Consider the following 12912-nt stretch of genomic DNA (forward strand, 5'->3'; position numbering starts at 1 on the left):
TTTCTCTGGTCTATTAGTTTACCGCCCCCCTGTATCCATCTTAGAATTCAAAACAGCCATTATTGAGGCTGTGCACTCCCTGGCACTGAGAGCCGCGAATTTTAGCCTCATTGGAGATCTAAACATCCACTTCGATCATCCTTCCGACCCGGAAATTGGCAGCTTGCTTGCGGATATCGCTGCATGTCAACTAAGACAGCTGGTCGTGGGATCCACCCACACTGCTGGGCATTTACTTAACCCAGTTTTTTCCAACATCTCCCCTCTTACGGTCAAGACCCCTAGCCCAGTGTGCTGGTCCGATCCCCAACTTATTTCCATCGCCCTCCCCTTTTTTGAGGGAGTGACCAGAGCTGACCTTAGGGCCACCTTCAGACGCTGCTGGCATAAACTCAAGCTGGAGGACCTTCTTGCCTGTTTGGCTTCCTGCTCCCCTATCCTTGACACTGACCCGGAGCAATCGTACAAAGCAATCTGTGAGTGGATACTTTAGGCATTAGACACTCTTATTCCGGCCAAATGGTCCAAAGGCCGCTGCTCTAGCTCCAATCCTTGGTACAACGATTCTCTAGCCGCTTTGCGTACCACATGTAAACAGCTAGAATGGGCCTGGAGAAAGGACTATGACCTTACAGATAAAAAGCGGTATCAGGACGCGATCAAACGCTACCATAAAGCCATACATTTGGCTCAAGCAGCCTACCTCGCCAACGAGATTATATCCAGTAAAAACCTTATGAAAAGTATTTTTAACATACTTAACCATTTTAAAAAGGAGGAAGGATCCCCCTACCTCGACGATTACGTCTGAACAACAATGTGAGGATCTGGCCACCTTCTTTGTCCAGAAGGTAGAAGCTATATATAAATCCTTCCCTATTTGCACCACGGACCTGGCGACCGCTTAAGCACCCAAGCCTATCACCATTTTGGCAGTAATACCCCCTATTTACCAGGACGAGCTTCTCACATTGAGCACTAAGGTCAAATCGGGCTCCCCTCAGGAACCTATGAGGCCGGCCCAATTTAGAGACTGTCTACCTATACTTCTTACGCCCTTATGGCAGACGATTGACTCCTCCTTCAACATGGCAGTGGTCCCTTCGGCATGGAAGCAGGCAAAGGTGCTCCCCCTTCTGAAAAAACCCTCATTGGACCCCACCAAGCCGGAACATTTTCGACCTATTTCTATTCTACCTTGGGTTGCAAAAATCGCGGAGGCCTACGCCAATAGAGTCCTCTCGGACTTTTTGAACAACAGCAGGATCTTAGACCGCTCCCAGAATGGTTTCCGCCCCGGTCATAGCACAGAGACAGCGCTATTAGCAGTGAGTGAACATCTGCGGACCATTTTGGATGAGGGTCAAACGGCGGCGCTGATATTGCTTGACCTCAGCGCCGTGTTTGACACGGTCTCCCATCAGATCCTCCTGCGCCGTTAAGAGGAAGCAGGGGTAGTCGGCATGGCACTGGAATGGTTCCAGTCCTTTTTGTCCGACAGATCTTTTCAGGTCTCTGCCCCTCCCTTCCTCTCTTACGTCCATTCCATCAAGCAGGGGGTCCCCCAGGGCTCAGCGCTAAGCCCTGTTCTATTTAATCTCTATGTCCAACCCCTGGCAGAAGTCGCGCGGGACCATGGTTTGGCCATGGTCTCCTATGCTGATGACACTCAGCTGGTGGTGGCCCATTCTGATGACCAGTCTCGGGATGCCATTCAGTTCCGGAATGGTCTAGAGGTGGTCGCATGCTGGATGACCACGAACTGCCTCCAGCTTAATGCTAATAAGTCTGAAGTGTTGCTGGTGGGGAAGGACAAGGGGCTCTGGAGTACGCAGTGGTGGCCAGTATCCTTGGGCTGTGCCTCAACCCCCTAAGTCGGCGGTGAAGAATCTAGGGATCTGGCTTGACTCCATTCTTGGATTTCAAGATCATACTAAAAAGATCTCTGGCACCTGCTTTGGACTCCTACGGGGTCTGAGGCCTACATTGGGGTTCTTTGACCCAGCCACACGTCAGCTGATAGTCCAGGCGACTATTTTGTCGAGACTTGATTATGCCAACTCCTTGCTGATAGGTGCCAATAAAGAGGAAGTGAACCGCCTTCAACGAGTCCAGAATGCAGCCGCCCGAGTTCTGCTCAGACTCCCCAGAACATGTCACGCGTCGGGCGCTCTACGCCGCCTTCACTGGCTTCCCATCTCCAAGAGGATCGGATTTAAGACACTGTGTTTAGCCTTTAAAATTTTAAAACTCTCCACCCCTGAGATCCTATCCAATATGCTGGTCCCCTATGTCCCCACCCGCCAGCTACGCACTGCTGAGCAAATCCTGTCCACTGTTGCCCGAGTGAAACGCATCAGGGCGGGGGGCAGGTCCTTCCGCTATCTGGCCGCTAAGTTGTGGAACTCCCTCCCTGTGCAGATTCGTCGTTTAGACTGCCTGTTATCCTTCCGCAAGACATCAAAACCCACCTGTTTCCTACAGTCTAGCCCTGGCTCTCTTCGGACACTGCTATCAGTGCCGGGACGCCCCTTCACTGGGGCAGCTGCACGCTATACAAGAGGCTATAACATACCATAACACTGTCCAAAAATCTTCCTCGCTGACTTCAATCTTCACTAGAATGACGATAATTACCCTGCAGTGAATAGCCTCAAAACCTTCCTAGTAGACCTTAACATGACTCAAAAATGTGACACCCCCACTCACAATCTGGGCGCGATCCTGGACCTTATTATCGCTAAACCAAACTTCATTCAACTTGATTCCATCGTCCCATGTGACTGGACTGACCACCACTACATCTTCTTCCGCATCATGGAACAGTGGACTAAGCTAAAATCTCAGCCTAAGAAACCTAGGCACTGGAAACGATCCATCCGAAGTGCAAACCTGGATGAAATGATATTTCTTAGTAACATGACCTTACCTCCTCCTACTCAAATGTCTGGGGTTCATGACCTCACCGAACACTACAACAACTCCATATCGAGCATTCTAGCAGCTATCGCCCCCTTACAACTAAAAAGAAGGTCCACCAAAGACTCCAAACCTTGGTTCAACAAGGGGCTAAATACAGACAGACGCAATCTAAGACTAGCCGAACAATCCTGGAGAGGCTCGCCGTCTCTTGAACCCCTTGTGCTCCTGAGAGCTAGGAGGAGCACATACAATAAACACATTAAGAGCACTAAAGCGATCTGCAGAAAATAACTTGATAAACCCAGAAAATAGGCCAATAAACGCTTTTGAATTAAACAAACTACAATCCAACAATCTTCGTATTCTTTCGCCAACTGCCTCCATTACACAGCCAAACTGTGATGATTTCTCTGACTTCTTCATTGGAAAGATGGATGAGATTAAAAATGATCTCCAGACATCGATGAACCAGCTGACAGACCCTTCCCCTCCCTCCCCCAAGCACCCCATGTTCTAGGGTACACTCCCAAAAATAGCACCTCCAGGAGCCTTTTCACACCCTTTGACGAAATCTTGATACTTAACATACTTACTACACTTAAACCCTCCAACCACTTCAATGACCCTCTACCACCCAGTTTCATGAAGAGGTCCCTAGCTCCAATTTGGACCAAGATTGTAAATGCCTCCTTTCAGCAAGGGGTGATTTCTGACTGTCTAAAGGCTAACCAGGTTACACCCATTCTTAAAAAACCCTCTAAGCAAGAAGACCTTAATAACTTCTGCCCAATCACTACCATTCCTACGCTATCTGAAGTGCTAGAGAAATGTGTCCATGTCCAACTCTGTAGCCACATTAATCAATTCCAGCTTTTTGATCAATTCCAATCGGGCTTTCGCAGGGTCATAGCACCGAAACAGCCATTATCCACATCATGGATGACACTCTAAAAATGCTGGATCGGAATGAAGCTTGCCTTCTAATCCTCCTTGACCTCCCGTCAGCTTTTGATAAGGTCAAGCATGACAACCTCTTGGATATACTGGAACAAAAGATGGATCTCTCAGGATCAGATCTGAACTGGTTTGCCTCATTTCTTCACAAAAGATCGCAAAGAATTAAAGTCAATCACTCCCTCTCCAACTCTTTGATCACTCTGTGGGTCCCTCAAGGGTCCTCACTCTCACCAACACTCTTCAACTTGTTCATGGAGCCCTTAACACAAATGCTCAAACCATCCAATATACTGTACCACATGTACGCGGACGATACCCAATGGTACTTGAAAATCGCCTCCCCATAAGACATTACTTTACTCAATTTGACCCTACTCAAAACCCAACACTGGTTGACTTCCAATCATCTATAATTAAATTCCATCAAAACGGAATTCCTCCTTATCTCCCATCCCAAACAGACCGCTACTATCACTGAATACATGAAGCAACTTACGCCTCTCAACTATGTTCCACACATCATTGACTTTACCATATCTCTTGGAATAATACTTGATAAGGCCCTGAGCATGCAGGAACACATCAGCACCGCCACCAAAGGAGCGAACTTCCAAATGAGCATACTAAGAAAGCTAAACCCTTCCTTCCTCCGGAAGACTTGAAGTCTGCTGTTCAAGCACTAGTCATCTCCAGATTGAAGTATGGGAGCTCAACTCTCTGTGGGCTTCCGAGCTACAAGCTGGCCCCGTTGAGTGCCTCTCTGAACTCGGCGGCTAGGCTCATCACATGATCCAAAAGAAATAACCACATCACACCGGATTTGAAATCTCTAAACTGGCTTCCTATGGAGGCTAGGATTCATCTTAAAATTGCTTGCATGGCGTACAAAGCCCTTCACCTTAACACGCCTCTGTACCTCGCCCAGAAACTGGAACTCTCGGGTAGTTGCAGATCTTTGAGGAGCTCAAACACTTTACTGCTGAAACCACATAAATTTCAAATGAATAAAACCTATAAACGAGCCTTCTCTGGTATCGCCCCGAGAATCTGGAACGCCCTGCCTCCGGAAATCAGTCTGAATACTTCAACGTCCTCTTTCATTAAATAAGTCAAAGCACATCTAATGCATAAGTTCTGAACCTTTACTGTAACTACTCCCCCCGGTAACTATGCGCCGAGACCCCCTCCTCACACGTTTGCTCCCTTACTGTACTTTTGTGTCGTTCTGTTGACTGCAGTATTCTTGTTTACCCACTTATCCTGCATTGTCGGACAGCTGTTCCTGTCCTTATGTGAAGCGCTCGGATATCCGCTTAGGTCATGTTTGCGCTGTAGAAAACTTTATAAATAAAATAAAAATACTGTCAAAAGCAGGAATCCACTGCACAAAGAATCTGTTTCTTTATAGTGGGCACTGGGTGTAGTGTGGTGGCAGTCCAGTCTCAATGGCTGCTCAAAGACCTGTGATCATGCCCTGCGGCTAGTTAGTCTTTTGGTCAAGTACAGCAGGCAGTGGAAAAAGGATATGGTCTTTGTCCAAGCCCTTTACCCAGTACCCCTCTCTCCAGGGTAGACGGAAGAAGGTGAAACAGAGAGCATGATTAGAGTGTAAGGGAGAACAGGCAAGGAGACATGCAGAAGGGTAGCAGAGATGAAGGGGAAGATGTCATGTGGGAGTAAAGACATAAAAGAAAGGAAACTGAAAGTAAAAGTATCACAGAAAGAGAAAGTCAAGCACCAGGAGAGGCGCGAACAAGGAGGGGCAGGAGGAAGATGGGTCTGAAATTCAAGTGACACAAAACTATCCAGGTGCCCACGGGAAATGTGAGCAAAAAAGGAGACTTGCAAAGATATGAAGTAGACAAGGAATTCAGAGGGTAAATGACAAGCGCAAGACAGGGAAGCAAACGCAAGGAAGAGGCTTCAAAGAGATGTCATAACATCCTCATTTCAAAATAAATGAATCTTGAACCAAAATTCTGCAATGGTTGGGTAAATCCAAGGGGCATTGTTTATTTCTGACAGTGCTAAAGACGTAATATTGTTCTTGTTCTCTACGTACTTGAAAATTCACTTTAAACACGGATTTTACCTGAAGCAGGTTTAAGCCATCTTGGCCTTTAGTGACATACTCTGGAAGGGGGCACTCACGATTAATCAGAAGAGGAAGGAATTAATCCTTCTAAAACACATGCCTGTGCTTGCGTTTTGATGTGCTATGCTCTTTAACAACCCAAGTCTGCTGTACCAGAAAAGGGTTGGATTAAGGAATTTCAGTATTAGGTGAAGGCCTATGCTTTCCTCCACTCTGCTAGAATTCGGAATAACCAAACATTGCCGTTTCCGTTTTATATTTGTGAATTTTTGAGGAAGCCATAACTCTGCAACTTCAAGTCTTCAAATGGGACAGGGCCTCAGATGCGCCCTGTGACAACGCTGAGCAACCTGAAAAGGGTTGAGTTAAATATATGGGGAATGGAAGAGACCACTAGCGGCAAAGCTGAGTGTTCTCCAACACACTGCTCTGAGGATCACTTGATATTTGATTTTTTTTTTAAAAGCCAGTAAAGATGGACAGCCACCTTAAAATGTTATTTTGCATCTTGCCAAACGGCCTCAAGTTTTTAAGAGGGTGAACAGGCCCTTTGTTCAAAGAATTCAACCTTAGAAATCAAAATTTTCTGTATGGTCTCACCAGAAAATATGTTTATCAACTGAAAGATCACTTGACAGGTAACAGTACTTTGCTAATTAAACCGAATTTAAATGGAGAGCATTCCAGTACGCATGCGCCACATCGCTTTGACTGCGTTACGCTTTGCATTACATTCATCAGCCATAAAAAACTTCTTGCAAACAAAGGCCACGTGGGTAGAGCTGCATTCTGGTGACAGGCAGCCAGCCATGCTCATATGTATTACATCCACAGGTGCGACATGGTTTTTCACAAATAGGAGGCAACAAATGTCAAATACGCAACTGTGCACAAGCATTTTTGACAGTTACATTTCATTTTGACATCTCGAATTTGGTAAAACTATGTTGAGTGCTCTGTGCATCAAGTGTATTGTTTGACGAGGGTCGTGCTCCGTGCATCACCAGAGCGGAGAACTCTGTGAAATCACGCGCCCTTTGCTTGCGCCAGAAAACGAAAGTACATTCCAAGGACAGTTTGAAATGAGTCAGTGTTCTAAGAGGTCAGGAATCCCTAAAACACCCAACGGTCTTATGATCACTGTGACCTACGTTCCAGAAACCTTTTGCTGGGCTGTTAGACGTTTCTTGAAAAATGCGGCTACCTGGTAGACAGTGCAGGGCACCCAACCATCTTCCAAGCAGCGGCGTCTAGGCTTTAAAAAAAAAAATACTGTGGGGAAATTGACATTTCTTTGAATCTATATGCAGCATGATTTCCTAAGGAAAAAGAGCTCTTCCAATTATTTTGTATATGCTTTACTTACTATAAAATTCATCTGGCATCCTCCCATTATGTAGTCAAGGAATGTGTATTCTATTGTAATCTAAGAGGAAACAGAAACTATGGTGAGCTTGGCATTCAACAGCATGAACTGACAAACCAACATAACATTAAAATATATTTCTTATCAGCATCTGATAATCCTTTGAAAAACTTACAAAGCAGGAAAAAACAAACAAAACATCTTTCTGTTCTGCAGCATTCAACAGTTGAGAAAGTATTTCTGCAAGTTTATTGAAATATTCACCAAGAATGACATATGCGCGGAAAAGAAAAGAATTTAACATACTACAGTAACATGGACTAACTACAGTAACGGCTCACAAGTCATTTTAAAGAAGAATTCGACCCCTCCTCTTATAATCTTGATAAGTTTTTTTCTGGACTTTCTGCTCCCCCATCTCTGAATGCTGAGTTTTCTGCCTTAGAGGCGGACATTACCCTTCAAGAGATTATTGCCGCCCTTCAAGCTTTAAAGAAATCAAAAGCCCCCGGCCCGGACGGATTACCGGTGGAGTTTTATTGTACTTTCAAATCTTTGTTTGCCCCTAAATTATTGCAGCTGTTTAATTCCTTCATTGCTGATGCGAAAGCATCAGGCTCCTTTATGGATGCCCTGATCGTCATTATCCCTAAGCCTGACAAGGACCATTCTTTATGTAAAAATTTTCGCCCAATCTCCCTTATCAATTACGACTGCAAGATCTTCGCTAAGATTATTGCATCTCGACTTGATTCTATCATACCCCTTTTGATCAAGACGGACCAGGTGGGTTTTGTCAAAGGTAGATTGGCTTCCGACAATGCTAGAATGTTCATGAATATCCTGTCCCATGGTAAAAATTATAAAGATCCTTTGGCTGCTTTGTCTCTGGACGCTGAAAAAGCATTTGATCGTATAAATTGGCAGTATATGTTTCATACTCTACAATGGTTTGGTTTTGGCCCTAATTTTATTTCCTTTATCAAATTGTTATACTCATGTCCGAGGGCAAGTATTTTTGTTAATAACCAATTCTCTCAATTTTTTCCCCTATCCAGAGGCACCAGGCAAGGTTGTCCTCTCTCCCCATTACTTTTTATCCTGTGTTTGGAACCCTTCCTTGAGCGTATTCGAACAAATCCCAAAATTAAAGGTTTTGTCTCTGCTTCTGTTGAAACTAAAATATCTGCCTACGCGGATGATATATTGGTATACATGTCCAACCCCAGTGAATCCCTTCCCCCCTTTTTAGAAGAAGTCCATCTTTACTCTTCCATTTCTGGGTACAAACTCAATCTAACCAAAACGGAGGTTCTTCCTTTAAATTCGATTTGTTATCAATTCATGTTTGCGGATACAGCCTTTGCATGGTGTCCCTCCAAAATTAAATACCTTGGCATTTGGTTTGCCCCCAATATTGCGGACACTATTAAATTCACCTTTAACGCACTAATGAATAAGTTGAAATCCCTTCTCCTTGTGTGGTCCCCCTTATTTTTGTCATGGTGGGGTCGACTAGATACTATTAAGATGATGGTCACTCCTCATATTCTTTATACGGTTTCTATGCTCCCTGTCAAAATCCCTAACACGTTTTTCTCCCAACTAAACTCTTTATGTATTAAATTTTTATGGAACAATAAACGCTCCCGCATAGCCTTAAACAAACTTATTTGCCCCAAGGAAGAGGGGGGAGTGCGTTTCCCTAATTTTAAAATATACCACTCTGCTTTTTTGATTAAACAATCTTTCTCATTGGCCTTCGATTTTGGGGATACGCCTATACCTCGTTGGATTATCTTTGAGCGATCGCTTCTAAAAGAGTTTCAGTTTCAGCATGTTACATTTATGTCCAACTGCACCTTTTTGTCTAAAAACCCTGTACTAAAATACTCCCGTGAATTGCTGTGCAATACATTTCTTAAGGACCTATCCCCTATCCAATGTTTTTTAACCTCTACCCTGTGGTATAACAAATTTCTCAAATACAAAGGTAGATCTTTCTATTACAAATACTGGAAGGAAAAGGAGATCATTTTTGTCCATCAGTTTTTGAATGGGTTCTCTATCATCTCCTTCCAGGAATTACAAACACGATATCAGCTACCTGACTCCTTCTACAAGGAATACCTTATTATCTCTAATGCTATACAAACCCAATTGGCTACCTACTCTCTCCCATCAGCCCCACCTTCTTTAACACCCTCTTCATCATTGTATCCTCTATTCCCGGCGCATAAACTCAAAGCTGCCACTGTTTATAAGTTATTGTTATCTAATGCTAATGTTCGTTCTAAAACCACCATTGAAAGTGCATGGGAAACGGACCTATCCTTTTCTCTTCCTATTGAAAGTTGGGACAAACTATGGTCGAAATTATTTAAAGTTTCGGCTGCAGCCAGGATAACCCAATCTCTGTTTTTTCTGTATCATAGAGCCATTATTACTCCTGTTACTATTTGTAAGTTTTCCCCCACATCCTCTCCCCTTTGCTGGTCCTGCTCTACCGAAACTGGTACATTAGTCCATCAGTTATATGAATGTGCATCTGTTCTATCTTTTTGGAATTCAATTTGGAATGTATGCATGTCAGTTTTCAACTTTAATGCAACCTTATCTTTTGTAAACATCTTTTTAGGTTCCTTAGCTCCTGATATGGAAACTGTTTTACCTAGTTCTAGGTTATTTGCCCTTTTTATTGCATTAGCTTTTAAAGTGATCCTGTCTGCATGGAAAGATAATTCTAAACTGTCGTCAATTACTTGGTGGAATTTTATTTGTGACGAACATAGGAGTGCTTCCATTTCCTCCTCTTCTGTCTCCCAAAAAATCAAAACTGATCTTCTTTGGCTTCCTTTTACTGTTTATCTCTCCTCGCACCCTCCCTTGCGGTAATTCTTCTTCTTTTTACTCTCTTCTCTCTCTGGCTTTCTCTCTTCTCTTCCCCCCTCACCTCTTTGGTCTTTCCTCTCTTCTTCACTTCTTTCCCTCCTATCCCATTCTCCAGTGCCATTTTCCTCTATTTACCCTATTATTGATCCTTTTTTCCTTTTGTTGACCTAATCATTATAAACCAACTTCGTTTATATAATATTTCTTATGGCGCTATATTGTAATAATTGTTTTATTGTATCATTTGTTTTTTCTTTTTCTTTTTCTCTGAAAATTCAATAAAAACTTCTTAAACAAAAAAAAAAAAAAAAAAAAAGAAGAATTCGAAAGTCTACTCAGACTAGTTTTTCTACTTCAACTGAAGAACATATCAGACCTTTTGGTATGTTCACAAAATCCACAATAAGTTGCAGTCTTAACTGAGGGTGTTTCAAGGAAGTCTTTACCCCACCTTTTCAGGAGTACATTTGTGTGCAAAAGGGAAAAATATACTGGGGATATTTAGGAATATCTGCATCATTAGGAATTTCAGAGGGCTCACCAGCTACCCAATAGTCACCATACTACCCCACTCCTCGGAACAAACATTTCCAACAAAACCCTAAACTTACTATTGTGGAAAGGCTACAACACTGGCAGATTTTCGATGACATTTTTTGAGTAGGCGTAAATGCTTGCAGATATGGATTATGTTAATCAAGATGTACGAATTATGCTTCATTTGCCATTTTTAGGGCATCAAAGATGAAATCTCTTGAAGGGGGACCTTCCTTTCTGCAGTCACTCCAACAGCAGGTGTTCACACCACAATCAGTACAGAAAATGCACCAAACCCTTTACTAAGTGCAGGGCCCACTCTTGACGTTTTCCATGACTCAATGTGCATTTCCTGAGAGTCTCGTCCTTTAGTTGTAAGAATATATTTGCTATTTATATAGCGCAAACCAAGCCTGAAAGGCAGCAGAACCATGTATATGGTCGAAAGCAAGCGGGAAGTTAATAAGTGAAAAGAGATGTGGCTGGTTCTGGGAGGAGAAGTGTACAGTTATTGCTTTGCAATGTACTGCTCTTTAAAGAGGAGTCTTCCACTCATTGCTAAATTCAAGCAGCTCAGGGGCAATTCTGCTGGGTGTGAAGATGTTGTTCTGGATCCTTGGTGCACAGATTAAAAAGGCCTGCTGCCTTGTTTTTATACTTTTTTACACTTCTTAGTCTCCTGTTTGATGATGTCCTGGCTGAGGGTGTGCTAAGAACCACCAGAGAAGGCCAGCTTGCTTACTAGATATGCCGCGGTGCCAGTCTTGCTGGCTTTGTAAACAATACAGCTGGCTTAGAAGATGGTGCAGGTTGGCAAGAGGAGGCAATGGAGTTCCATCAGGATGGGGGTGATGTGATCATATTTCTTCAGTCCTTGGTGGAGACGGACTGCGACAGGTAGGTTGCCCTTAATGGGTACCAGTGTGGAGTCTGGGAGGACATGGAGAAGGGTGTTTCCCCATCCAGATGTGAGAATATGAGGGCTTTGAACAGTGGTTCTGAAGTCAGTTTCTGGTTTCATTTTCTTCAATAAAGACAGCTGGCTTTAGACCATCTTTATTTTCTTGGCAATGTGTTCCTTGAGAGTAAGGTTGGTGTCCAAGGTGAATCCAAGCGACCTGGCACTTGGTGAAAGTTGTGATTTGAAGCCATCAAGGGTCAGGTCACTGACCCATGAGTGTACTTTTTATTGTTTATTGTTCTTGGCAAACAGGAATTATGTCTTCTTGGGTATGAGCTTCAGGTCGGCACTGGACATGCAGGTTTAGTTGCGGTACAGGCAGTGTTTGAAGCAAAGTGGAGGAAACATTCAAATAGAGTTGTGTATTGTCAGCATGTTGGGGAGCTGTGATGCTATTATCTAGGAGTAGTGCAAAAAGAACAATAGATGGACAGAATGCAGAACAATGTCATACATTAACCCCAGTACAGAGATCTGGGCCTAAATCCATCGTTTTTTTGCTCACCATGCCATTCCAGTTTGGACCCAGCCATATGCAAATCAGTCTTGACCCTGCGCCCAATGGGAACAGTCCAGCCCGAACTGCCAGGCCAGGTTCTCCCTGGACTGGAAACAAGCATCCTAGGACCAGTTTCGGGCTTTCAGCCCTCGTCAGCCAGGATAGCTTGACTTCAGTGGCATGGAGAGCACAGAACCGCCGTTTGGGCATACCCGTCCCACTCAGGGTGACAAATGCAAAAAGAACAATAGATGGACAGAATGCAGAACAATGTCATACATTCACCCCAGTACAGAGATTTGGGCCTAAATCCATAGTTTTTTTGCTCACCATGCCATTCCAGTTTGGACCCAGCCATATGCAAATCAGTCTTGACCCTGCGCCCAAAGGGAACCTTCCAGCCTGAATTGCCAGGTCCTCCCTGGCCTGGAAACAAGCATCCTAGGACCGGTTTCAGGCTTTCAGCCCTCATCAGCCAGGATAGCTTGGCTCCAGTGGCATGCAAAGCACGGGATATCTATGAGTAGAGCACCCAGGTGAAGGCGCTCCATGCAGAGATTGAAGATGGGACAATATGTAATCGTGGAGAACCTGCAGGTGTCTATATGAACAATCTGGTGTCTGTTATGGGAAACATCCGGAACAACGACTCCGGAACAACGAGTTCCGGAGTCACGATAGTG

The 12912-nt window shown here is 44.0% G+C and overlaps 1 protein-coding gene across 9 annotated transcripts in view; it reads right to left on the reverse strand.

Annotated features, from left to right (window-relative positions):
* CPNE3 (copine 3) overlaps nt 1–12912 on the reverse strand; it is a 434216-nt gene that overhangs the window by 75998 nt on the left and 345306 nt on the right. For all 9 annotated transcript variants that reach the window (XM_085605326.1, XM_085605317.1, XM_085605318.1 and 6 more), the window contains one exon: nt 7341–7400. In XM_085605326.1, coding sequence (XP_085461452.1) covers nt 7341–7400 — 60 coding nt within the window. The remainder of the gene's footprint in view (nt 1–7340; nt 7401–12912) is intronic.

Source organism: Triturus cristatus, chromosome 5_1 (genome assembly GCF_964204655.1).
Source record: "Triturus cristatus chromosome 5_1, aTriCri1.1, whole genome shotgun sequence".
Taxonomy (NCBI): domain Eukaryota; kingdom Metazoa; phylum Chordata; class Amphibia; order Caudata; family Salamandridae; genus Triturus; species Triturus cristatus.